This window comes from Nothoprocta perdicaria, unplaced genomic scaffold (genome assembly GCF_003342845.1).
Source record: "Nothoprocta perdicaria isolate Ctin4 unplaced genomic scaffold, notPer1 scaffold_5, whole genome shotgun sequence".
NCBI classification, from domain to species: Eukaryota; Metazoa; Chordata; class Aves; order Tinamiformes; family Tinamidae; genus Nothoprocta; species Nothoprocta perdicaria.
The window spans coordinates 3695728-3721791 of record NW_020455754.1 but is presented as its reverse complement, the minus strand read 5'-3'; the positions used below and the strand labels follow the sequence as shown (position 1 = coordinate 3721791).

The window sequence follows — 26064 nt, the reverse complement described above, 5'->3', positions numbered from 1 at the left end:
ATCTCCTGCTGTCCTGAAGGAAGGTTGGAGTGTGGTTAAGCCAAATAAAAATGGTTACACAGAAGCCCTTATCACCTCCTCAACTGCCAAGATCTCCTGAACCCATGTGCCTTCTCCTTCCGTTCTGTAAACATCATCAAACCAATTAAAGCAAGGGGACCCAACAACTTTTTAAAAACAGTCATTAACTAGAAAGTCCAAGCAGGTTTCCCGCTGGCTGCAAGGAGGTTCCAGCTCCTTGGTCGTGGCTGCGTTGTCCCTGAGGTCTGTCGGGTGTCAGAAGTGTGCTGAGATGAGAKCAGCGCTCCATGGCCATCCTCCCACTGTGCTGAGAACGGTACCCACCTYATGCTGGCATGGAGAGTCCATTACCTGTGCTGCTTCTTAATTTAAGAATTATGAATATAATGCTAGGTGGCTAAACGTCCCTGCTCTGGCTCTGTCCATGGGAGGAAGGATGCAGCCCAGCACCACGGCCACTGGTTTTGTATTCATGCCATCTAGTGAACAAATGGACGAAGTGAAAACTTCCCTCTAGCAAGCATGAAAACAGGTCCCAGCAGGACACGACTGATGGTGAGAGGCCTTTGCCACTCTGCCTGCCCCCCTGCTCACTTGGGAAACAGCCACCAAACCCATCCTGGAAGAGCAGCTGGCACGGCAGGCTACAAGCAAAAGCTTTCAGCGTAGCAAGGTGTGGATGACTTTAGGCTGGAGCCAACAGCTCGTCTCCAGCTGTCCCACAGCAAAAGAGGGAGAACAGAYGTGGTATTAGTGGAGAAGTAGGTTAGGTACAAGGCTCGACCCAGTCTTGCGGAGACTTGCAGAGAAGRTAATGAGGGGAGCTGAGAATGATGATTCTTTAGCTGCAATTTTTCAGGAGAAAATATTTCTGTTTTTATAAATGAACTAAGTTTTTTTCCTTTTGCTCTGTTTTCAGCRTTGCACTAGGGCAGTACGGCAGGTAACAGTTATTTCTGGAATACACAATACCTCCCACATATTTATAAATAAAGCATCTTCACGGTTGAAGCTCCCCTCAGGCAATGCCAAGGACATGCAGATTAAAGTAAACTACTCCCATGAATCTTCTGGGATACACTGAGTGAGGCTGTTTCTGACCAGCGCATCCCCAGAGACTGTGCAATGCTGGTACAAGGAATCCCAAGAGATTGCAGAATATGTGGCAACAGCTACTTGCTTGCTCATGGAGCAAGGAGACAAGTGGTTTCACGCTTTGCTCTTGTCCTTCTCCCGCTGCAGTGCTGCCTGTGTAAATCAACATGCACTCACCGGCTTTTCTGGGTGGTGAGATGTGTCCTGCTCTGCCTGCCACCACTGCACCCTTTGCACTGTAGCCCACACCCCAGCTTGCACCCAGCACCACCAGCTCTGCCCACAGACACAGCTCCCTCCCATTTCACCACCTTGTGTCCAGCTTACTGCATTGTCCAACAGCCGGTATTGCATTTTTAGCGCTGAATTCAAGGTGGAAGGTGGCAGGCTCTGGAGCAACTTTCTGAAAATTACGGCAGGACCACACCAACTTCACCCAAAGGGTCCTGGACCAGCACGTGCCCTGTCTGGTGCAAGACACCTGCATAAAAGGAATCATAGTTACACCTTCAAGTAAGATCCTTAAGCAGAAAGTGAAAACTACACAGGCTCTGCAGTCAGCTAGAGGTGCTGGGAGCTTTTCTGAGCAGGCTGAGGGTGAGCAGCCAGGAAGCTGGAGAGATATCCCCGTGGCCGTGACACAGTGAAAGACGCAGTTCGAGTCTTGGCCCCATAATCTGTTCCCAGAATCCAAGCACCCCTCAGCAAGGGTAGCATGGCCTTGAGCTGAGGAGATGGGGACAGCCCTAGGACCTCCTTGTCCTGGCAAAACATGAGGGACATATCTCTGGCTTCTGTTAAAGCCTGGGAAGTTAAGCAGAAAAAAAAAATAAAGTAAAAAACATACAGAAGTGGTTTTGCTCTTCAGACAGCCCATGCCTTCACGGGTGGAGGTTCAGGCCTGGCCAGGCTGCAATGCTCCCTCTTCACCAAGCAGCGTCACCCGTGGACTATTTGAACACGGAGCAAAGCTGCTCTGGGAACTACAAGCRCTCCAACAGCTCCTCCAAAGTTTCCCTGTTGTGGCAGAAACGTTAATGCTGCAGAACTGCAGCTGATGGCAATAYGTTTTGGAAGCAATCAGCTGCATTTAAAAACAGGAAGTGCAGCCCGGCAAGGTTCAGACCCTTAAACAAGCTCTGGAGGAATGTGTAAGTTGGTAAAAGTTGGGCTTGAGAAGCAAAACCTCACCAGGGATCACGCAGGAAGTCAGACACATGCCCGCGTTCCTCAATCTGTTACTTTATTAGAATGCTCTTTACATCACAGTGGTGGCCCCAGCAAAGACACTTTACAAAATATTTAAAAAACTTTTATTCAAAGCCATATTAAAAAAGAAAATAATCTGTTCCCCCCCCTCAAAAATAAATTTGGTTTATTCTGGTTACTTCTGAACAGCAAACGTCAAAATATCCTTTTTTTAAAGGGGGAAAAATATCCACCTTGTAAACATTGCYATGGCAAGAGGTGCAGCCTGCCCTTCTCCAGGAGAGGGGTACAGTGCGCAGGGCCAGGGGACCCAGGAGAAGGGAAAGTGACCAGGGACAAAACCATTCCCACCCTTTTTGACAAAAGAACCGATTCCAGGCCGCAAAATGAGCTCGAGTGGAGGAAGGGACAACCAATTTACAACAGAGGGAGATCACATCAGCTCTTTAAAAGCCCCCAGCAACGTCCTCCTTCCCCAGGGCTGCACAATATCCAGAGTACTGAAGCGCACAGGGCTGCTTCAAGAGGGCACTGCAGAGGGTAGGAAGCGTTTTGGCTGGACGAGGTACGTTCTGAACAGTGTACAGAGGTGCCCTTCTGCACACTGTGCATGAGGGCTGCCAGGCTCTGGCTTCTCTGACAACAACCATTTCATATCCTGTCTCCAGGCTCATCCCAGGGGACTGGGAATTAAATCCCAGGGGCTGTCACCACACATTTCTAGTGCTATTAGAAAGCTGAGACCAACACATGCCTGTTTGGAAGCAGCCCTCTGCATTTATTTGTTCTTACATCAGCTCCCCGGCTGACACGATCAGCACATCCCAAAGGTACAGATGCTGCTTTTGGAGATGGGACAGGTCAAAGTGAAGGTTAGTTACTGATTTTTTTTAAAGCCAGTCTGCTTGYAAAGGGTCCCAGCCCTTCCATGGCTATCTAGACTGCCTATGTTTTCTAATGAAGACATTAATGGTGTGAATTCACAAGAAACTTTGGACGGCCCAGATAGATGCTGTCCCTCTGGTTTGCATGAAGCCTGCAGATATGTATTACAAAGTCTAATTAGGTAGTAAATGCCTGAGATAAAGAGGTGTTAAAGACCTCGGAGGCCAACCACTTGGGCTAAGTACCAATACTTACCAATACAGGCCAATAAACTTCATACACCTTTTCCTGAAATGCCAGTGTGCCCCTGAATCAACATATGCGATTTTAAGATATCTTTTTTTTTTCTCAGTAGAAACAGCCTTTTTTATTATTATTTTTTTTTTCTTGCTAGGAAAGCAGTATAAAACAAACAATGTGGTCAAGAGATCAACAGAAAAAAAAAAACCTAAGTGCTACCCCATGCCTTTGGATCACTGTGTTTGGTAAAGGACTGCCCAGTGAGGTCACTGTCCTCTGCTCTGGGTCCTACCCAGAAGCTCAGCCAAGCAGTGGCTTGTGCAGGTGGAGAAGGGCAGTCTAACAACATCACCATGCAGCAGAGAGAAGGACATTGGACTGGACATGCCACTCTTCCTTTGCTGCAAGCAGAAAGCAAGGAGAAGCATCTAAGATAGACCGTGGCACATCTTAAGGAGATAAGACATCAACGAAAAAAGAAGTCACACTGAGAATATCAAGCGAGTTTGAACTCTTTCCTCTTCCTTCCCTGGCATGACTTACTTCAAGACTCATTCATTCTTTTTAAACCATGCTTTGCAGCCTGTACCCTTGATAGCAACCTGTACCCTTGATAGCAACGTGGCCAGGTGGCTACATGGTCCATGCTTATATGGCACTTAGCAAAGCTCAAGCAGGTGTGTATGACTGCAAGAGATCTGGAAATAAAATCCTTCCCTCTTCCCTCTTCTTATGTGCCTTGACCAGCAGGCACATACATAATCATGACCGACACCTTACTGTGTCACCGCAGACCTGGACACCGCTACAGGGTTCTCCCTCAGCACATACACACTTGGTTAACATGCAGAAGCCTGCTGAGCAGCTCAGCTATGACTTGCACGTTGCTGGCTGTGAGCCTGGGGGCCTGACTCTTCAGTGCTCTATTCCAAACTCTCGTCAGATAGTGTCAGGTAGGCGCCAGAGGGATGGGGTGCCAGCAATCAAGGCAAAAAAAGAAGGAGGGGCATCTTCTAAAGCAAACCCAGCCAACCCACTTCCTGCATGGCCTGTGCTGGGAAGAAGAGGGGAAGAAAAAGCACAGCCTCCTCAAAAGGAAAAAAAAATCCAAACCACCATGTCTGCCTTGAGCAAAGAAGGGCCACAGTAGGTGAAAATAACTCTTCCATGGCAAGTGATGGGGGTCCACAAGGCCAAGGTCAGCTCAAGACAAGGTCAAAGCTGCTTTGCCACAGACAAGTTGTTTACCCTGATGCAGAGGACCAGGAGGACAAGCAGCTACAGCAAAAAGAGGTTAATAACCACTGGACAGAGTACAAGAGCTGCTGCCCATTTCTCCTCTTCAGAGCTGTTATTGCTCAGTCAGGGCTGACAAGCCCAGTGAGCACCAGGCTCAACATAAAAGGTGATGCATTCAGTGAACAGTGCAGGAAAGATCACAGGAGATGCTCCCTCCCAGGCTTCCCATTGCGGAGTTGTGCTGGGCAGACCAGTCCCTGGAAGAGCCACCAAAACTTCCAGTCAACCTTCTGCAGCTTAAGACAGAGGCTGTGTTTATCCCAGATGGAGCAAGGAGAGCAGGATGATGCTGTTCTAAGGAGATGCTGGTGAGAGGGTCTTCCAAGTCTGCCAGCCACTAGGGGTTACAAGCTTTCTGCAGAGCTGAATGGGACAAACTTGGCATGTTTGTTTGGGGATGCTGGAGTCGGTCCATCTGCCTCCTCACTCAGCTTGAAGAACATCTCCTGTTCACGCTTCTTTTGGTTCAGCTCGTCCTCCAGAGCCTTAAGCAAAAAGTAACACACACAAGAGATGTAGTGGTGGTTATAGTGGAGCTATGGACACTACCCCCCCCAGCAGCTGAGCAGGACATTCTGCTCACACAGAGGAGGCACTACCTTCTTCCGTGGCCTCAGCATGTCCCGCCACTCCTTCATGTGCTGGTTGTGATTCTCATCCAGGGATTTTAGCTTCTGYGTTTCATGTTCAATCAAGAGGTGACACTTTTCATTCTGAACACAAACCACATGATAAAACACCCCTTAAGTATACAGGTCCAGAGAACATAAACCCCGTGCTCTAAGGRGACTTGCATCACTCAGCCAGCGGCATTCAGAGCTCTGAGCTCCAGGGCACATTTAGCCACAAAAGCCTCTAACAGACGAGCAGGATGACATTGGTTCTAATGCACTGGCAATTCTCTGCAGCCACCCTTCTCTGTACAGGTTGTGCAGGGGACTAGTGGTGCTGTGCAAGCTCACCTGCAGCTGCTGGAGCTCGTTCGTGTTGCTCTCACACTGGGCAAGCATGTCCTTCATCTGTGTCTCATGTTTCTGCTGCTGGTGCTGCCGCTCTGCCTTCTGCCTCTTCTCTTCCTGCTGAGCAAACTGGAACACAGAAAAATGGGTACCTATATTAACAGTGCTGCTCTGATCTCTGAAATTGGTTAAGAGACTAACGTTATTATCTAGAGGCAGTTAAAAAAGAAGCCTGCAAAGTAAGGGGGAAATTCCTTCCCTCTGCTCACATGGCGAGCTGCACTGAAATCCATTCCTGATGCCACAAAAGCAGACAGTGCCAACACCCTGCACTGGGTTAGACACCTGGGATCAGTAGCCTCTTTCCTCGCTAACCTCCATTCTGCCAATGGGACAGTAAAACACTTCATCCTCAAGCTGAGCCTCAAATTGATGCCCTTTGCAGAACCTGACCTGTTTTATCTTCTCCCGCTGCTCGGCTGCACTCCCGCTGGAGTGGATGTGAAGGCTCTTCTTGTACATGGCCATGCGTGTCTTCCCTTCACTCCTCTGGATTTTGGGGAGCCGGGCCTTCTCCTGCTGCTGCCGAACTTTCAGCTGCTCTATCATGCGTTGGTTGTATCGCTGCATTTGCTCCCTTTCCTGCAAGAGCACAAGAAAAATGATCAGAGAAGTCAGAGCAACAGGGAAGCTGCTGAGGAGACTGAAGGGAGCTAGAGAGCTCTGCACACAGGCGCAAGACTTGGGAGCTGCATAGGGTAGCTGGAGACAGGTATCTCCTTGGGGAGAAAGGAGGGAAAGAAGTGAGGGCAGCTGGTGAACCGGCTGCCAACGCAGAACAGGAGAAGGCTCAAGGGAAGCAGAAATGACTGCGAGATCTGCCACGCGGTGCCCACCAGCACACAGCACTGCGGGAGGAAGGAGTTAACTCTTCACCTTCTCATGCTTCCGGAGCAACTCATGCCGCTGGAGGAAGTACTGGTCCTTCAGCTGCTGCTTGACAAGCTGGTGCTTCTCCTGCTGCTGATGCTCTTCAAGATCCCAAATGCAGGCCTCACGATCTGAGCAAGGCAGAAGAGTCAGGAGAAACCCCTCCCTGGCATCCTGGCTTGGCCGCACGCGGCGTCCCAAGCACAAGCAAACCCTACCCGCAGGAGCAGCGCAGCACACGCAGGGGGTGATCACCCACCACCTGCTCTGCAAGAGAAATTGATTGCTAACCATATTGGAGAGGCATTTCTTGCAATTAAGAAACCTAATTGGTTCATATTTGTAAAGTGCTTTGAAGATTAAAGCTTTAAGTATTATGATTGTTAAACATTTAGACAGGGTCTGGCAAGGATGTTTTTTTTTCTAAATCCTGCCCTGCCAGCTTGCAGCTCTGTCACAGCATCTGCTGCGTGGGAAGAGCCAGCATCAGATAAACCTATTGCTACAGCATTTGGTTTCTTCTTCTTCAGCTTTTGCCACCCACCTCTCATGAGCTGCTGCTTTTTGTTCAGGCACTCGCGTTCCTTGTCACAAATCTCTTTTTTGTTCTGGGCTGTTATATTCTTCATGGCCARCTCCAGATCCTCTTTCTGCTTGGCCAAAAACTCCTGTTCCTGGAAGAAAACAGCAGTATCACCTTGAGCTCTCCTTCCTGCTACAGCTTGGGCAAACATCTGGTGGAATTTTAGCATGTGCCAATCCCGAAAGGAGGGAGGTCAAAATGATGCATGCTTCTGACTCCTACAGTCYTCCCACTCCGAGTTGGAGCAATGCCCTCCCTCAGCCTTACCATAGTTTGCTTCTTTTGGGAAAAGTCGTCCATCTTCACCTTCAGGTTTCCTTTCCTTTGTTGCCGAGGCAATTTTTCAACCTCGTTCTTGACCTTTAGGGGTAGTAAAGGAGATTTATCAGCAGGTAATTTTGGTTTAAACACAACGCCACCTAATGTCCCCAAACAGCTGCATCTCAGGAATCATTTGAAAATATCAAATAAAAGAGCTTCTTGCCAAAACACCAGCAAACACTTTCCTCTCAAGATCTACTGTGGAGAAATACTGATGCTTTCCTGGAAGAAACAGATGCAGGGAACCGTCTTTCCTCCACCCCTTTCCCATGTTTACCTCCTTCTTCATCTGCTTCAGCTGCTCCAGAAATTTGGTATGATCCCGTTCCTGCTCCAAGCGAATGCGCTTTGCCTCCTCTCGCCGRCGCAGCGAGTGATCTTGTTCCATCTTCTCGATCTGCTGCTTCTGCTGACGTTCAAGGTTCTCCAGTTCGGTGTCGTAGAATTTCTTCTTTGCCTGTATGGGAAGGAAACATGGGTCAGCCTCAGCCTCTTCTTTACTTCCTTCCAAATGACAAAAAGAAAAAAAAAAAAAAAGGAAAAAGTGAAATCTCTGTATGAACTGAGGCTCTTTAAGGCAGAAATTTCCAAAAATGACACTTGAAGCATACAGAGCAGAACTACTGGTGGGAGCAGGAAACATTCAAATTCTCATGTTGATGCACTGGAATCCTCTCTCCTTGCTCGAGTCCTGATCTACAACATCCCACTGGGACCAGCTGCTSTGGTAAAACCATTAGCACACAGTGCCCCAGCAGAACGTTTCTCGCTCTGCAGATGCAGCCTTGCAAGTCTAAGCGCTGTGCTCTCCAGCAGCCCCTTTGCATCTCTCTCCTCCAGCRGCACAGGCAGAACAGGCCAGTGTTAACGGGGGCAGCTTGCTAAGTGCCACAGGGAAACTGCCCGGAAGCACAGGCAGGGGTTCTACACGTTGCACAGCGCTGTGAACATATCTTACAAATGAGAAGTGACTTGCTTGGGTGGGAATTCACAGATGTGGCATGKCAAGGCTTTAGAAATGTAAGAGAAACAGGAACTGAATGATGTTYCTGTCACCCTGCCAGGAGAAGACAGGGTTACTGAGCGTGCATACTAGGTGAATTAAGAAAGAGATATTTTAAAGATGGCTCAGGAAAGTTTTAAAGTGACTTCCCTACAGATAATTCTAACATAAGCTCCCCAAAGAAAGATTAAGTATTTAAACTCTGTTGATCTTTATTCAATTTATGCCCAAAGACTTTCCAGTTTTTCTGCTCCCACACCCTGGCCGTTCTGCTTTCTTATTTAAAGTGTCCTTTCCTGTGAAATATAGGAACAATGTGCTACAATCTGTTTCTCACAGTAGTCTCAAACAGATAATATAAGGAAAARGCATTAAAGAGGGAAAGTCCGGAGCACTCCTTCCTCTGCTACACCCTCCTGGGCCATGGCCGTTAGTGCTTGCTATGCTGCACATGCTGAATGCCCACAAAAGGCTCCATCCTCAGCACATGCATCCAGTCCCTCAAATCCCAAAGGGTTTTCTCAGCTTTCCGTGGACATGACATCCCAGGACTGCTGCAACCCAGACAGTGCTGTCTTGTGGGTGGGTCTGCGGGGCATCTGCAGAGGAGAAGCCAGACCAACTGCTGCCCAGGAGCTTCCGTGCCCACGTACCGTCAACTCTTGCTCGAAGCGCCTGAACATTTGCTCCAGCTGCAGCTGGTGCTTGCTGTTGAGCTGGGCCTGGTTTCGGTGCTCCTCTTTCTGAAGGAGACGCAGCTCCCGCAGCTCCTGGCGCCTATGGAGAATGCAAAAGGAGGACAAGAGAAAAATGCAGTCAGACAAGTTCAGAGTGATGCACCTGAGCAAAGACGGCAGAATCAATGACCAGGGCACTACAGCAGTAAATGAGAACTGCACGGCCATCCCTTAGCACTGCCACTCTCGCCTTGAGCACAAGCAGGCGAATACTGCCAACTGACGGGCTCCTGGCTCTGTGACACCAGGTCGCTGCGGGAAGCAGGGTGTTAATTCCATTAACTGTTGGCCAACTCAGTTTTCACAGGGAAGCCTATTGCCATTTAAGTCTTTGCAAGCAAGCCTTGACACACCTCCTAAGGTGATTCTGCAGGCAATACTCTGCCAGCTGAAATCTGAGACACAYGTCCTGCCATCCACTTGAGCATATACTGGTCTTCAACATGCAGCACAATGTCCCCCCTCGATCCCATGCTGAGCRCCCCTTCTTGCTTGTAACAGGATGGCAAAAAGGGCAGTTTCTCTAGGTTCAGACTTACATATGCAACACTCCCCTCATCTATTCATGCAGCTTTACATCCAGTGAAAGGGGGTCTCTGCCCAGCATCTGAGCCCGTTTGAAAAGTCTATGCCCAAGTGAGCGGTAAGTCACTGATGCATCACTCACTTATCAAGGGGCAACAACTTTTCTATGCAGAATCCCCACCATGACCTCTGCTGCTACACACGGCAGTGCAGTTCACTCTGGGGGCCCTATTGGGAAAATCACTTTCAAGTGATTTCTGTCATCAAAACAAACTCTAGTCCTATTAAATCAATTGGCCCAGCATGATGTGCTAACTTGTAATCCCACCTTCAAATCAATACCTCGGTGTATTCCAAAAAGCCAGGCATGAGACCCTTAAGTGCCAAGCAGTATGGCAGGAGAGTTCATTATGCCTGCTAGTAGAATAACTACATCTGAAAGATGTTCAGGGACTTGAAGCTTTTCAACCCAAACCTTCTGCCACCTTGTAGATCACAGGAGGGGGCAGACTGTTAAAAAGAAGASCCTGTTTTCAGGACTGCAACCAGACCCGCAAGAGGACCAGGAGCCAGCATCTCAGCTGTGAATTCTCTGTGCACTAAGACACGGGCTCCCTGGGTACCTCTGGSTACATATGTGCTCCTTGCAAGAAGTAGCTAATGAGCTACCAAATATACTCCCCATTAGAGACTAGAAATCAGGCTGCCATGGTGACATGCTGTGCTCAGGACACATTATGTGTTCAGGGAGTCCTTCAGAGCAGTGCAAGTGAGGCTTGGAATAGAGAATCAAGCCCCAAAAATGTATTTTAATTCTTTAATAGGCCTCTTCATTCACTGATGCTATAAACAGTAATGGAGCTAGAAACAGCCCTTTCCCTCCCTAATAAAGTGTTAGTGAGCTGTGAAGGCTAAAAAAACCTGTAACAGAATCATAAAGATTTAAGTGGGGAGGACACATTGTGAATATGAAGTGGTGGTCAAAGGATTTACAACCTCCTGAGTGGGTTTTTTTAATGAAGGATAAGATATAAGAAGAAAAAGAATAAAAACATCTTGAGAAGTTTTCTGAGCTGGATTCCATTGAGCTTAATTCCATAGAGCTTAATTCCATCCACAGCCCTAGAGACGCACATTTGATTATTCCCAGAGAAGGCTCAGAAACAGCCAGCACAAGTTTCCCTTATTATAACCTTGCTGCATCTTAATCCCAAGATGCATCCATCATTCCCAAGTGTGGAGAGCTCAGTGTATGTGGTACATAAAGCCCTATGCTTGGCACAAATGCAGTTAAGAAAAGGATGCTCATGTAGGACAGTTGTCCTGTCCGAGCTAGACCATGACTCCCATGTTTCCCAGAGAAGGCAGACAATGGAAGGAATTCTGGTTGCTCCTAGGTTTGTTTGTGGAGAAAGAAAACTCTGTCCCAGCTAGGCACCAGGCTCTCCCGTCTGCCCTGGTGACCAGCTTACCTGAGAAATCTCATCTCTTCATCCTTTTTCTCATCCTCACTGATGATCTTTGAGGTGGTGACGCTCACTTCTACTCCATCCACCACAAACTTCCGAGTCCGCTTCAGTGTCTTCTTCTGCATCCGAGAATCCTGACATTCAGCAAGGGAAGAAAGAAAGAGACCATGAAGTGGGCTCCCTGGCTTACCATGCAGGATGCTACAGCTGAAAGTCTCAGAGCAACTTCCACGATGCTGCTAATGAAGAACATAAGCAAGGAAACTGCATCAAGCAAAAATCCACAGCAGATTTGAAATTCCAGTTCCAACCATGCAGCCTTGCTTACTATCATGATGCTGATTTCCACCCTCCAGAAGCATGCTCTGGAAGAGAGACAACCCACCACCCTGAGGACCCTTCCCTGCTTTGTGTAACAGAAGCTGAGTCTGACGGAGGATATTGGGGCCTCACTGCACAGCAGCACCTGGGAACCACATGAAACGTGAAGTTTGCAATGTTTCCCTTTAAACTTCTGGGGCCATCTGACCCTCAGGTCCCCCCAGCACACCTGCAGATCCAAGGCAAGCAAGGCTCCGCGTCAGGCTCACAATTCCAGACAGAACTGCATGGAAGCAAGCCAAGCTTGCCTGAAGGCATGGACCATATGTCTCTYTGGCTCTTGTTACAGTGCTTAGCTAATCACAAGCGGCTCCAAGCCCCTCGGTGACCTCCACAAAGCAAGCCAGGCTCGCTTCCACTAGGGTAGGTGGAGACAACTGCCAGGAGCCGTGCTCTGTCTCGGCCGCAGCACAGCCAGCCTGCATTCCTCCTGGACTGATGCATGGAGCACGGCTGCACAACTGGGCCAGGCAGGCAGCTTCTTTGGCAAAAAGGTGGGGATATGAATGACTTAAATCCTATGGTCCTACAGGGAGAGCGCAGTGGTGGAATGGGCAAGCACTCCCCAGGTTCCTCTTGCTCTTGCTCCAATCACCATTATGGAGGAGACAGCTCAAGAGCTTCCCGTGAGTCCCAGAAGCCCAGAGCTTGGTGGCCCTCAGAAAGCTTGCTGCAAGGAGCCAGAGAAACCCTGAGGGTGAGCAACTTGCTAACTGCAGAACCACATACTTGCCCATTCATGGTTAAACCAACACGGCAAGGCAGGTGCAAGAAGCCTTGCATGAGCTGTGCATGTGCATAGCTTAACTCATACAGGCCCTTATTGCCCCAAATGGCATTCGAGTGGCAGAGCTGGGAATCCCACACTAGCAATCTGAGCAAAGGCCAATATTAGCGTTGCTGAGCTGCCCCTCAGGCAGGGCTCRTGCGGCACGCTGGCTCAGGCAGGCAGGACAGCACCGAGCTGCACCGCAGGGCTCTTCCTCTGCCGCCACGCACGCGGCTCCCGAGCTTATTCATGAGGCTATTCAAACTTAGATCTGCAACTAGAATTATTCATTTTCTCCTGGCTTTTGCTGTTGTCCCTTGGTAGAGGGTCAAGATCCTCTGCTGAACATGACCAAATGTATTTCCATGACACTTCTGTGAGATGTTATATTCCAAACACAGCAAACTGACTGTGAGAAACAGGTCACTGGGGMCACTGACTTTGTGTGCCCACTCTGAGCACATTTTGCAGTGTAAGTCATAGCAAGTCTCCTCCAGCTCTCAAGGGTTTTAGCAGAAGCTGTGAACACTCACTTCTCATGCAGATCAGGCACCAGAAGGTCAAGCTGCATGCTCAAACCCAGGACCTCCTGCACAAGCAGTCACCTAAACTTTGCAGTATAGCAATAAAAAGCATTTAACCATTGATGCTTATATCAGAAATGCTTTAACTCTTTGCTGTATCTTCTTTTGCTGCAACATGCCCGGCACATTTACAGGGAAAATGCAATCAAGGTGAGAGTAAAACTTGGGAGGGGAGTTTGGCTCTGTGCGGTGAAGCCTGAACCAAGAGCTTGTGTGATGCTCTGTGTGGACAGGAGGAGAAGGCAGTGAGAAAACCCTCCTCCCCAGGTCCCTCCTGCATCTCTTCAGTGTAGAAGTAAACAAAGAGGCACAGATATTTCCTGCAACTGTAAACAGGAACCCCTGGAAATCGCAAAACATCCCAGCATGGGGTTGCCCCAGCAGCTGGGAGGAAGAAGAATTCAGCCTTAAGGGTAATTCAGTGTATTGAAAATGCTGAGGCACAACTCTCTGATCTGGGTACAAAGAGCAGAAGTACGTGCCTACGCTATGGGCAAAGCAATGTGCATGTGTGGTTTCTTGCTTCTGTTGTGAAACTTGAATCAAAACACTCAGTGCAGCCTGACCAAGAGAGACCCAGAGCTGCCTGGGATCGGAGCAGCACAGACATGACCAGGGGCACTGGTGGTGGGCTGGGAGCTCCCATGGAGGTCTAGCCCAGACGCTCATCTTCAACCRCAGACCTGGGCAAATCATGTCAACTGAACTGTGTCTGTTGCCCCGTTGATGTCCACCCGTCTGTCCCATAACAAGGACCATGGTTTTGGTCTTTAGAGGATTAGTATTTTCCAGGAGTCTCACCTGTCTCTTGCATTGTGGCTAGGTGAGAGGAAGCAGCACAGCCCAGTACCTACCCCAACACCAAATCTCAAGGGTGCAAAATGCACCCTTTACTTTCCRGTCTCAAATAGTGAAAAAAAAAAGAAGTGAGAGGGCATCCCTGTGCTGCAACAACGGTGTTCTCGGAGAAGAGCATTAAAAGAGAGCCTTGCTCAGAGATATGTGATTTAGTTTGGTCTAAGCAAAGGGTCAAAGCAAACTGCAATCTCCTACCATCTCTTTTCGAGACTTAAACCCAGTAAAAGTCCAGACAACTCCCTTTCTAGGGGATCCACCAGGGAGAGAATCACGTATGTGACATGGTAGGCATCTCTGGCTGCCCTCTGTGGTGACCGTGGCACCAGGAGGGCTAGYGCAGAAGGGTGAGTTGCTCTGCAAGAGCATCAGAGCATTCACGCTTGCCTTGTGAGCACAGAGCCAGGCTCACTGCAGGCTCCTGGTGGGGAGGCCGGCTGTCACGCTCACAGCAGCAGAGAAGAGGTGAGAAAGTTGTGCCAAGAATGGTATTTGGGCATGTTTGTATGCTGGGAAACGCTCACTTATGCAGGCAGGCAGATAAAGATCGTGTGCAAAACAAATCTCTGCCCCTTCAAGTCACACACATTACTTCATCTGTAGCTCAGCAAATATCATTCCAGTTATTTTGTGTCTTCAATCAAAGCCAAAAAAAAAAAAAAAGGCAGCCTGGGAGGTCTTAGTGCAAGTCACTACTGATGCAAAGCAGACCAGTGTATGGCAGGTTGGAAAAATCAAAAAGTGCACCAGCCCAAACAAGCTGTCTCCTTGGACCAAGAGTTTAGGCAAGAGTCATATAATGATTGACAGCCTATAAAATTTAGGAAATCATATTTTGCATTTCTACACTTAAGCTTGCTCAGCCTGCATACAACTGCAAAAGCCAGGTCAGCAGCACAGTTAATTCGTGCTTGTCAGAAACCCAAACGAACTGCAGCATGAGTTGAATTTTGGGGATAATATACTGGGGTATATACTTTGGGGATAACACTCTTAAAAAGGAGAAAAAAAAAAGAAAAAGAAAAATCCCCCACTACTTCCTAATAAGAGGTTTGCCCCCTTTCCACTTTACACCCTCTACCCATCACCCTCACCTTCAGAGACAGAGAGCCACTCTCTCTGTTGAGGGACAGGTCAGCAGACAGCGAGATGGTGAGGTCCATGCTTTCTGAAGCTGAAGTGCTGCCAGAATCCGAATCTCTTTTGTACCGGTTGCTGGAAAACGGAGCCGAGGAATCCAAGCTCCCATTGGCAAGTTTATCCTCCGTGAAGTTTTCCAAGTGGCTGCTCTCTGGCCGGTCCCCGATGCTCTTGTGCTCTTTGCTGGCTGGCCCTGGCTGCTTGTTCCCTTCAGTTGAATTGCTCTGGGTGCTGAAGGCAACTTCTCCACCTTCTGTGCCAGTAGCAGCAGAGCTGGTGACACCTTTCATATGGTGGTTGCTCTCCATTTTTTTATTGTCACTGCCTATCTGTTCATCTCCCTTCACTTTATTGCTTTGTCCATCTGCAATTTCCCTTCCAGCCTCCACAGGCCCGTTARCTATCATGGGTGAGGAAGAGTCTGGAGGTTTCTCCCCATCAAAACTCATCTGACTCGCTTCAGAGGGATCTCGTTTGTGCTTCCCAGGGGGCTGAAAGGACACAGAGGGAAGATGTTGGACTTTGCATGGAAAGCAGGAAGGTAGAGTTATCATAGGTAGGAGAAACCCACATTCAAGACCCAGAATTACAAACTCAAGGACAGGTATTGTGGCTATTCTTGGGCAAGAGACTTGCATGTCTCCTGCAGAGCCCTCACCATCACTTTAACACAGTGCGAAAGCCATAAATCTTCATGCCTCAGAGTAAAGGTACCCACAGCTAAAGAGTTATCAGGGAGAAATTGCCTCTTCCTGGAGACATCAGTCCTGGAATATTTATATCTTTCTCCAGGTAGGTTGTCCTTAGAGCTATGGGCATTAAGGGAAAGGAAGAGGAAACTAAGAACCACAGATTCTTCAGAGACAAGCTAAGGTTTTCCATATYGAACCCCCTTTCTCTTGACTAATACCAGCACGGTCCTTTGCCATGGGTTAGAGAAGCCCCGGCATCTCCTGCTGTCCAGGAACCCTGTTATCCTTCCAGTAGACCCAGCACAGGGCTTTGCCAGGCTCTATCCTAAAGCTGGCAGTGCCCTCACTTCTGTCTCACAGCCGCCCAGCCCTTGCTTCCCCTCCAGCTTCTCAGGCTGCTACCAGGCCCTGTTTTTCAGCTGAAAAAAAAAGCTGTTTTTCAGCTTTTTTTTTTTTTTTTTTTTTTTTTTTTTTTTAAGGTCATGTCATTATTTCTTTCTGTGGCCAGGAAAAGAGGTGGCATTTCCTAACCTCTCCCGGAATTAGGAAGCATGGATTGCATGCTCCATGCTTTCCCAATCCAGAGCTCTTCCCACACAGAGCCCACGCAGGCGCCACGGGGAGGCACCAGGCTCCGCATCCTGCGGCCAGCCTCCCAGCTCTCGCCCGGGGCAGCACATTGTCACAAGTCCCTCCTGCTAAAGGGCTGCCTGGCCACTGGCCAGCGGCATTGTTTTGCCGTGCCCTTGGTGGCCACGGGAAAATGGTCCCTCCCTGATGGGGAAACTGCTTTCCTGCCGCCCCGACGGGAGTGACGCGGTGGCAGCCCTCTCCCCAGGGGCTGGGAGCCGGGAAATCCTTAGTGCCTGGCCTTGCGGAGCCAAGGAAGGGGCAGGGCTCCTTCCTGCACAGCGCTGTGCCACCRGCAAGTGAATTGGGGCTGGGGAAGGGGCTGCAGCGCTCACCGAGGCAGACTCCGATGAGTCGTCCTCTTCTGCGTCCTCCCGGCTGTCTTCAATCTCCTCCATCACCTCAGCCTTCGCCTCCGCCACCAGCTCGCGCAGGGCCCGGTTGCTCGTGACCTTGCTAACGAAGGGGTGCTGGAAAGGCAAGCGTGACACACGGGCGTTAGGAGGGCAACGAAGGGGCCGCGCAAGGCTGTGCTGGAGCACGGGGACAGGAGCTGCAGGGCTGGCATTGCCGGGGCAGCCGAGGAGCCTTCCCTGCTTATAAACAGTTGCAAAGACCTAGGGACACGGCTCCTGCYGGTGTTGGCAGGCATAACCCCATGAATGAATCCACAGCTTTTTGCAGCGCACGTGYGAGAGAGGAAGACGCGGGTGCCGAGGCCAGGCGCGCAGAGCGCAGCTCGAGGCTGCAGCATGTCAACAGCCACCCAACAAAAGCAACAGCTGCATTTAAACAAGGGGCTCTCACCGCAGAAGACATCAATTAAAGAGGTCCTCTCCTCGCAACTGGAGGGCTGGGGGGCAGCAGTCAGGCCTCCTGACTCTGCAGGGAGCCTCCTGCTAAGGAGGGAAGGGCAGATCGTTCAGGAAGCATGAGTGCAAACAGAGCTGGTGGGGAGCATTTGCCAGCAGCAAAAAATAAAAGGAAGAAGGGGAGGTACTGCTTTTTTTTCCCCTACTTTTCAAGGGGACAGGATGGAAGGAAAGGAAAAGACTCAAAATCTGGCATAACACAAGCTGGCTGCAGCACTGGTACTTTTAGGAAATGGGAATCCATTTCTGTTCCAGCTGATGTCCATAGGAGCTCTGCAGTTGGCTCCAACTGGGAAAACATCACTACTCCTCCATAGAGCATTTTAGTGGATGAAAGGTACCAAGCAAGAACAAACTACTCTGAAACAGTCTACGGGTTTTGTTTGTTTGTTTTGTTTTTTTAATTCTCTTCTTTAAAAAGAGAAAAGATTCTCTTTTTTATTAAAAATAAAAAGGTGGGGGGAGAGAGAAAGATACAGAGAAAAGAACCAGGATGTACCAGAATGGGAGGTCCAGACACCTAAAGACTCATAAAGACACAGGCACAACCACAGGTCCAGCCCGGGGCTGGTGCTGGCCCCTACCTCCAGCAGCTGTGCTGCATTTGGCCGGGTCTCCGGGTTCTTGTCCAGGGCAGTCTTCAAGAAGTCTCTGAATTCTTTGGACCTTTAAACACAAATTTGCAGAGAAGGTTACGATGCTTGGGAGAAATGCCCATTCCTAGCTTTGTGGCCCAGCTTGCTTCCCGACAGAAATCCTTCTAGCCTACAGCACAAAATGCAGCAGGCATCCTCCTAGGAGCCAGGCCCAGGCTGGCTGGCCACATGCAGGACCCGCAGCCTCCACCTTACCATTTGGAAGGGCAGCTGAGCGTGGGAGGGTCGGACTTGGCGATCTTCAGCAGGACTCTCATGGGGTTGAGCTCATGATGAGGCGGCTCGATCTGGGCCATTTCGATGAGCGTAATTCCCAGGGACCAGATGTCAGCCTTGTAATCGTACGGAGTGTCTTTCATGGTCTCGCACATCACCACCTCCGGGGCCATCCTGCAAGGGGCAGAGCAAGAAGCAGGAATAGGGAGGGATTACACCACTGCCATTGCCACACACATAAGCCTCATGACCATGACTCAATACTTTAAATATTCTACACCATGGCACAAAAATGGCCTTTCTTATTAGCTCCAGGTTGAGGAAGAAGCAGCATCTTTGCTTAAGGGACCGGTCCAATCTCCTCTAACCTCCTCCCTCTTCCTCTGATCAGCCGAGACAGCCTGTGAAAACCCTCTGGCCACTGACATCTGGCACGGACACGGCCTCAGACAACAATTAATACTCGCCCGATCCGTTCCCTCAGCGAGCTGGATGATTTAGAGATTACATTTCTGCAGCAAGGGGTTGTTCTCATGTGCCTGGAGCTGCTTCAAAGGCCGGGCGGCCACCCGGGGAAGGGGAGCGCTGAGCGCACACACGCAAGCACACGTGTGTCCCGCACGCCTCCAAGTCTGGAGCCTTGCAGCCTCTGGGGCTGGCTCCGTGCACCGTGACCGCTGCTCCCTCTGCACCAGGGAAACCTTTCCACATGGGAACGCCACTCCAGACTCCTCATTACATGGATCTCAAATACCAGCATGCCCATGTCACTGGGCACGGCTGGTTTTCAGAGAAAGGATCTCGTGGCTCCTTATGAACACTGGATTTCTTACAAAGCAGCTCACCCACCAGTAAGGGGTTCCGATGAAGGAATCTCGCTTCTGCAAGGTTTTCAGGTTTTTGGCAGACACTCCAAAGTCAGCTGCAAAGAGCGGTAACATTAGAAGAATTAAGAAAACTSAAAGGCTCTTCTGAATTAGCACACTTGGCTGGAATTCAGATTGAAAAGCWAATGCACATGTAAAACAAGAACATGATAGTGTGCTGTTTCTTCTAAATTGAGCATTAGAAATTAAACTTATTTTTATGTACATAACCACCAAGGACCTTCCCCTCCTTCGCATGATATAGCACGAGCATTTTAAGCCCAAAATCTACATATCTAGAGGGAAGACCTTTTCCCAGAAAAAAAAGGAAAAAAATCAGCGGGTCTATGGCTGATTCCTCTTAGCACTGCTATTTGGTAGCAAAAAGTCTCCGTCATTTCATCAGAAAAAAAACAAAGCACTGTTACATTCTCTCTCTTCCCTTCAACCCAATACACAGTAGTCCCTGAGTGACATCATTCCCTGATTTTCCTTCCAAAAGRAAACTGCTGAAGTCAACCCAGACTAAGTCAGTAGGACATGCAGAAGGTACTGGGCCTGCTCCAGGTCAGCTCTCTCTGATGGCCTCCGGAGGAGCTGTTGTTCATTTTGCACCCCTAGACTGAAGGTACCTCTGCTAGTGGCTCTCCTTGGCAGAAACCAGGAGGGTAATTCCTATGTCAGAGCTCAGCCCACGGTCGCATGAAGGTTTCCATCTTTCTAGGCTGGCTGTGCATGGCTTCCCATTTCTCAAGATAGGAGTACCCATCCAGCACCCACAGAAACATCACATGAACTTCCCACAGTGGCTCTGCCTCCCTGGTATGGTCTAGTAAGAGATTTCCTCTTTTCTGACCAGGCCACAAAGTTACCTTCTCATCCCTCACTACGTAGCTGGAGGTGAATTTAACTCAAGCCCATAGCAAGCTGGCAAAGCAACTCGTTGGCAAACCCTGTCCTGTCACTAGCAGATCTGCTCTGGATAAAAGACAAATTCCTTCAGCTTCCAGCCCTGCCAACTGGCACCTTTTATAGGTTGCTCAGTGGGCCAAAAAGCATAAAAATGAATTCAAAAAGTGATTAAACAAATCCATGAGAGAAAAGTCCATGAAGGCCCAGCTCTGCTTTGTGAAATGTCCAGGCCCTGCATTGCTGGGGGATGGAAGGCAGTGCCCTTCCACYTTCCTCATCCCAATGTAACATTGGATGGACCCAGAGCAGCTCTTTTTTTGTCCATCRTTCTTTGTTATAATTTTGTACTTGCAAAAGGGGAATATCTCTCTGAAAATAAGTTAAATATAAGATAGAGACATTAATAACTGGGGGAGCCCCTTGGCTCTCGCCTGCAGCGCTCATGGCACAGAGCTCCCCAGGTGGTGCCCACGGCCGCTTCCTGAACCAAGTCAAGCCATGTGGCTCACTGAACAGCACGAAGGRATTTGTGAAAAGCCACAGGAGCAATGCCCTGAAGGCAATGAGAGGTGCATGYACTGCAGCCCACTCCAAAAACTCAGTCACTAGTGGGTCCCTATTTTGGGGGACTAGTTACTACAGGTTAGAGGAACCCATGGGGCAGCATGTTTCCAAGAGCTGACCAGAACTACTTGTTTTGGACCCATCTTTTCTCACAGTGCTTTGTGCTCCAGCAGGGATATTTTCTCTTTCCAACTGCTTCCCTCTTGGTCTAGTCTTTCAGCCACAAGGAGTTAACAGACAACATCCCTGCGTTTCTACTTTCAGCAGATATTAACAGAACTCCTCAACAAAAAACAGCACACAACTTAATGGTAAATTTTGCAGCGTCCCCCATCCTTTCCTGGCCAGGCTCATGGAGAAGCAGGGCTGCAGACAAGAAGGCCCCTGACAGCCACAGCCCTCTACTCCCGTACACATGGCAGGAAGGAGAAACCATCCATCACTCCCATGAAGTATCTGTGCACAGCTCAATGCTAAAACACAGATCCTGCAATGGCAGCACGTGGCTGCTCTCAGTTTCATATCCTTGATGGCCAGCACTGCAAGGAGCTCAGAGTTCTGCACGYGCTGTGGGCTTGTGCCACCTCCTCGCCATGGGAATGCTGCAGCATTGCATGGAAAGCAGCCGCGGAGCTCCCGGTGCAGTACGGCCTACCCAGCTTGATGTCTCCATCCTGGGTGAGGAGCACGTTGCCTGCCTTCAGGTCCCGGTGGATGATCTTCTTGCTGTGCAGGTAATGCAGGGCTTCCAACATCTGCCGGCAAATCACTTGAATCTGGGGCTCAGTCAGGCCTCGGTCCAGCTCTAGATGGAGAGATGGGATTTGAGCTGCAGCTCTGCTCAAGGAGCATCTGAAGCCAGCAAAGCAGGAGGCACGTTCAAAACCCACCGCCCCTGTGTCACGGCGGCAGGACAGCAGTGCAAACCAGCCTGCGAAGGTAACTCATTCCCCAAGACAACAGCAGCACTGCAAAGCCTCTCGTGCTCACAGCTGGGAGTTTATAGGCACCTCCTGGGGTGCCCGGGCATGGCATCTGGCCCAGGAATAGCTGTTGCGAGAGATCCAGGTGTGCCTGCGTGTAGGTGTCGGAGCTTCCAACCATCTGGGTATTTGGGAAAGCAGTCTCTGCTGGAGACCTTGCGGAGCAGCGCGGGGCTCACCCGGCGTGGGGCCAGCAGGGGAGCAGTGCAGAGCGCGGGGAGCTGGCGCGCTCGGAGCAGGCGCAGGCACACGTGCGAGCTTGGCATGCCCGCCGGGATCCGCTCCTGCAGGAGAGGTCCCCCGGCTCTGGGAAYGCAGCCTAGCGCCATGAACGCAGCCAAGTCCTCTGCTTGTCAGAAGAGACAAGCCATCTTCCAAAATGACAAGGAGTAAATGACTGGCCGCGTTACCCTCACCTGCTGAGCTGATTCTTCATGCAGCAGCAGGAACCAGCGCGCTCAGATCAYGCCTGGCGTCTGCCACTATTTCTGAAGTTTTGGGGGCATACGCAGGAACTGAAGCTACCTTCCCACTRAGCTCTGCGAGGCCAACGTGCTCTCCCTGCCTGCTCTCCAAGACAGTGCCTCTGCAAACCATCAAAGCTCCAGATGGTAACCATCATCCAAGGAGGTTYCCTCCCTCTATCCAAGCCCCTCGCAGCGCGTGCCCTCCCCCCAGTTGAGTGYACAGCAGATCTCGCCTGAGCCAGCAGAACCAGCCTTATAGACCCCCCAAATGCATCTATTGTATGGCTAAGATGGGGGCTGACTGACRGACTGCTGCAAGCAGGACAGATGGCCTTTCAGAGCAAGATCTTAATCACAGAACCAGAGATGCTGGATCAGCTATTCTGTTCCTCCTCCACTGCTGCTTTTCTTCCTCACAGAGCTCTCATTTGCACTGAATGCAAATGCTGATTTCATTTACTCTCTCCACAGACAGGCACAACGTGCTGTGGTCATCTCGGCGAGGGGATGGCCCCTGTGTCCGTGCAGCGCCGGGGCTKTGCAGAGGAGCAGTCCCTGCAGCCCGGGCAGCTGCTGGCTCCTGGGCTGGTGTTGGGAAAGCCCACATGCTCCTGGTTCCAGCATGCAAGGGAGGAGTTAAAAATGGGAAGATTCCTGGAATTTCTGCAAATTGCAGTTTATTATGGAGCTTGCACTATTTCGCCAGATGACTACCATACGGAAAGTCTGTGAGAAGATCCTGAAAGATTCATTATGATGGCTGTCCAAATGAAATCTCAGCCCCTGTTCCCCRTCCCAGGAAACTGTGGGAAGAAGATCCCAAGCACCTACACTTTAGGCAGATAAATATTTACAAATACTTTTCCCCTTCAGCCAGACTCTCCCTTCTCCCCTTTCCCCTCCACACCTCGTGATCTACTAATCCCAGCAGCATTTACATCAGAAAAGGACATTCAAAGTAGCTAAAGAAACACCCCAGCACTGCCACACCTTGTGCTCTAGGTAAGAAAATAGGCAAAATTTGGGAGAGAAATAATAGCTGGAGAGACCAGGTCACACACATGTGCCAGCTTAAAGCTGCACCTGGAAATGCCTTGCAGGAAACCCCCAAGCAAAGAGGAGCCTGTGGAGCAAACAGTGACGGCCAGGCGGGTGCCACGGCCAAACGATGGCACCGCACAGCACTCACCCAGCATGGTGGCATCCACGGCACCTCCCGGGCAAAACTCGATCATGATCTAGGGAAACAGAGAGAGAGGAATTAKGCAGGCAGGTCCGCGTGTCACTGCAGCAAGCCCACGGGTGGGAAACGGGCAAGGGGACCCGCTCTGGCGCTGCCCACGCGGAGACATCCCCACGCCGGGGACACGCGGAGCCTCGCTCGCCCTACCTGGAAACCCCGCCGGAGTGGCCAGGGTCAGCTCTGTCTCGGGCGTGTTTACAGCCTTTTCACTTGCATTTGGAAGCGCAGGCTGTTCCAGGGATGCAGGCTTGCCAAGAGGATGAGATAGCTGACATAGCAGGGAGCTGACGTGGCCGGGAAACTCAGGCAGGATTTKGTTTTGAAAATAAGAGATGGGGAGGGCTGCTTGGGCCTTATTCCATCTCCCTCATTTTTCTTTTCTTTCCTTTTTTTCCCCCCTTTTTCATTGCTCAGTAGTTCATTGCTCTCCTGATTTCGAGCAGCTTGAGGGCAGAACACGTCAGTAAACAGCTTGAATGTGTTTGCCAGATTGCTGCTGCTTCTGCCCCCTCCTCGACTTTTCCCCCTGCCCTTGCTGAAGTGACACAGGGCAACACAGCGGAGAGGTGAAATGCCAGAGTTTACTTTGAGGACAGCGACTGCGCAGACTGAAGCCAACGTTTACTAGCGAGGCTCCCTAAGCCAGAGCTGCCCTTAGAACGGACCTCACGTCATTGAGCTCCACTCTGAGCCCTGGACCCAGGGGACCCTGGAGCCCAGGGGAGAAGGTTCAAGTTCCTTCTTTCCCAGAGCCTAATTCAGCAGCTCCAGGCAGGTCACCTCCTGCTCTTCTGTCCTCCAGTTTCTACATGTTTACAGGAGGAAACAGTGTTTCCCCGTCCCGAGCGTGGTGGGGGACACAATTCCCAGGTACTCTGTCCTGGACACTGCGTAGTCCAAATCGCTCGGTGAGAATGGGCCTGGGTCCAAAAGCGAGAGGAGGAACAATGCTGAGAAGAGAAATGCAGACAGGTTGGGTAGCATTGCAGGGCACAGTTAGAGGAAGCTGAGAAGAATAACCAGAGGCCAGGACTGGGGAAGTGTTTTAAGGAGGCTGGGGAACAGGCAGATAGTGAGAAGCGATTGGAGAGATGTTCAAAGGACGTGTAAACCAGGAGAACAACTCAGTGCTGACTTGGAGCCAAGCGGAAGTCTTGCAGGGAGGAAGGGAGTGGGACAGCAAAGCCCATACAGCAGCAGGCAATGTTGTTACCACACTACTTCTTGCTCGACTTTGAAYCAGAGCATCACCAGCTTCACTAGGAAACAAAAATGCAAGAATTGCTTCCTGATGCCATTTCCCAACTCACAGGATTCAACACTGGCTCCTTTTTCCCCCATCATCATCCTAACACAGATCTAAAAGGCTCCTTTTAACCAGTGACTTCTAGGACATTCCTCCCCACATTCACRGGCTACCTCCCTCCACCCAGTGCAAACCTGGAATGCACCGAGCTGGAAGCAGTGAGGTGCAGGACACAAAACCCCCAAACCCGCACACCAACCCCAGCCCACCAGCTCAGGGGGCAAGGGACTTTCAGCATAAATTCCCCAAACGGAGCTTTGTAGCTGCTGCCTTACGCCTTTGCCACCGTGTCTCTGTGTGTGTCCCAGCTGAGCAAAGTCCCCYAGGATTTCACGCAGCTCCTCTGGCAGAGCCTCCACACATGGGAGTCGATTTTTAATTCCTTGGGCATAGGCAGGACAGTGACAAACAGCACAAGGCAGCGCAGCCCTCTCAGCACCTGCACACCTGCACACCTGGGTAGGTGCAAATCAATTTTTGGTGCATTTCATATCTCCCCAGACCGCCATATGCTGCTCTGCAGCCTAGAAAGAAAGTTAGCAAAATTAGCAGGCCTGAAACTGCATGAATGTGTCTGTCCAGGTGCATACAGCAGGCTGCAAGCCAAGCATCAGGAACATGGAAAGTATGGAAAATTTAAAAATACTTTAAAATATGCATTTCCAACAAGGGCAGAGATGCTAAAGAATAACTAAGAGTGTGCCTAGACGGTCTGAACATACAAGAACCTAGCAGGTTCATATCAGCACAGAAATCCTGGTTTAAATAAATGCAATGCAGTCCCACCACTCACGTGCTAGTGCTGGAGACCTGCTGTTGCTTGGGGAGGGGAACACGACGTGATGTGCACACTCATAGACACGCACACATCCCTCCYAGGAGCATCTCAACGAAAATCTTACCATGAAAGCAGTAGGGGTCCAGACCCAGCATCAGCAGCAAACACACAAACAAGAGAGCGGAGGGATGAGGGGGCAGGAATTGTGCTGAGAGCCAGGCTGGACACCATGTAGACATCCCCAGTGGGATCAGAGAATAGAGGGAATGATCTCCTGGTCGCTGACCCCCTGGGACAGCACCCTGGTGGTCTGGCTGGAACGAGGAATGAGTTTAGAGACCATAAAAAAGAGCTGCTGACAAGAGCCTCGCATCGGGGCAGCGACTGTGCTGTGATTTATTGCAGGGTCCTGGGTACAGATTAACCTTTTGCTCTGGATTCTTTATGCGCCTGAGCATGCAGCGTGAGTACATCTTTCTTCATGCACCCCATCCTTCCCCACGGCTCAGGGCGAGCCCCATTTCCCCCACACTCAGAAGGGATGTGCAGACAGCAGGGAGCAAAATCCATCAGGCTCTCAGTTGTCCCCAGCAGTTCCCCTGTTAAGCACAAGATCCGTCTCTGTCTCCAACACCCAGGTCACAGCTTCAAYCCCAGGGTGAGCAGCCCGCTCGGCGCTGCCCACCGGGGCCGCGTGGCTCAGCAGAGCCCGGCTTGCCATGGCTTGGAGCGGGGACATCCTGTTTGTAACGACTCCCGCCGCGCAGCAAATCCAGGGACTTCCTTGCCGAAGGCTGCTTCGCCTATGTGCCGCGCTGGCTTCCTGCAGAGCAGGCTCAGCGACAGCAGGAGCTCTGCCGCCTGCCCCCGTGTC

General features: G+C 50.3%; 1 protein-coding gene across 2 annotated transcripts in view; it reads right to left on the bottom strand.

The window, feature by feature from the left end:
* Positions 1-2893: 2893 nt before the first annotated feature.
* Positions 2894-26064, bottom strand: part of STK10 (serine/threonine kinase 10) — a 48919-nt gene continuing 25748 nt past the window's right edge. Inside the window, exons 1-18 of one of the 2 annotated variants that reach the window (XM_026047486.1) lie at positions 23254-23335; positions 23053-23101; positions 21069-21218; positions 18921-18993; positions 18051-18245; positions 17784-17865; positions 16663-16797; positions 14960-15496; positions 11280-11410; positions 9199-9322; positions 7820-7999; positions 7489-7581; positions 7183-7312; positions 6645-6769; positions 6162-6350; positions 5712-5837; positions 5349-5462; positions 2894-5234 (exon numbers count right to left, since the gene is read on the bottom strand). In XM_026047486.1, coding sequence (XP_025903271.1) covers positions 5094-5234; positions 5349-5462; positions 5712-5837; positions 6162-6350; positions 6645-6769; positions 7183-7312; positions 7489-7581; positions 7820-7999; positions 9199-9322; positions 11280-11410; positions 14960-15496; positions 16663-16797; positions 17784-17865; positions 18051-18245; positions 18921-18993; positions 21069-21218; positions 23053-23098 — 2571 coding nt within the window. In that variant the 5' untranslated portion in view covers positions 23099-23101; positions 23254-23335 and the 3' untranslated portion in view covers positions 2894-5093. Of the gene's footprint in view, positions 5235-5348; positions 5463-5711; positions 5838-6161; positions 6351-6644; positions 6770-7182; positions 7313-7488; positions 7582-7819; positions 8000-9198; positions 9323-11279; positions 11411-14959; positions 15497-16662; positions 16798-17783; positions 17866-18050; positions 18246-18920; positions 18994-21068; positions 21219-23052; positions 23102-23253; positions 23336-26064 lie in introns of those variants that run through there. The other variant, XM_026047484.1, reaches the window with a different exon arrangement.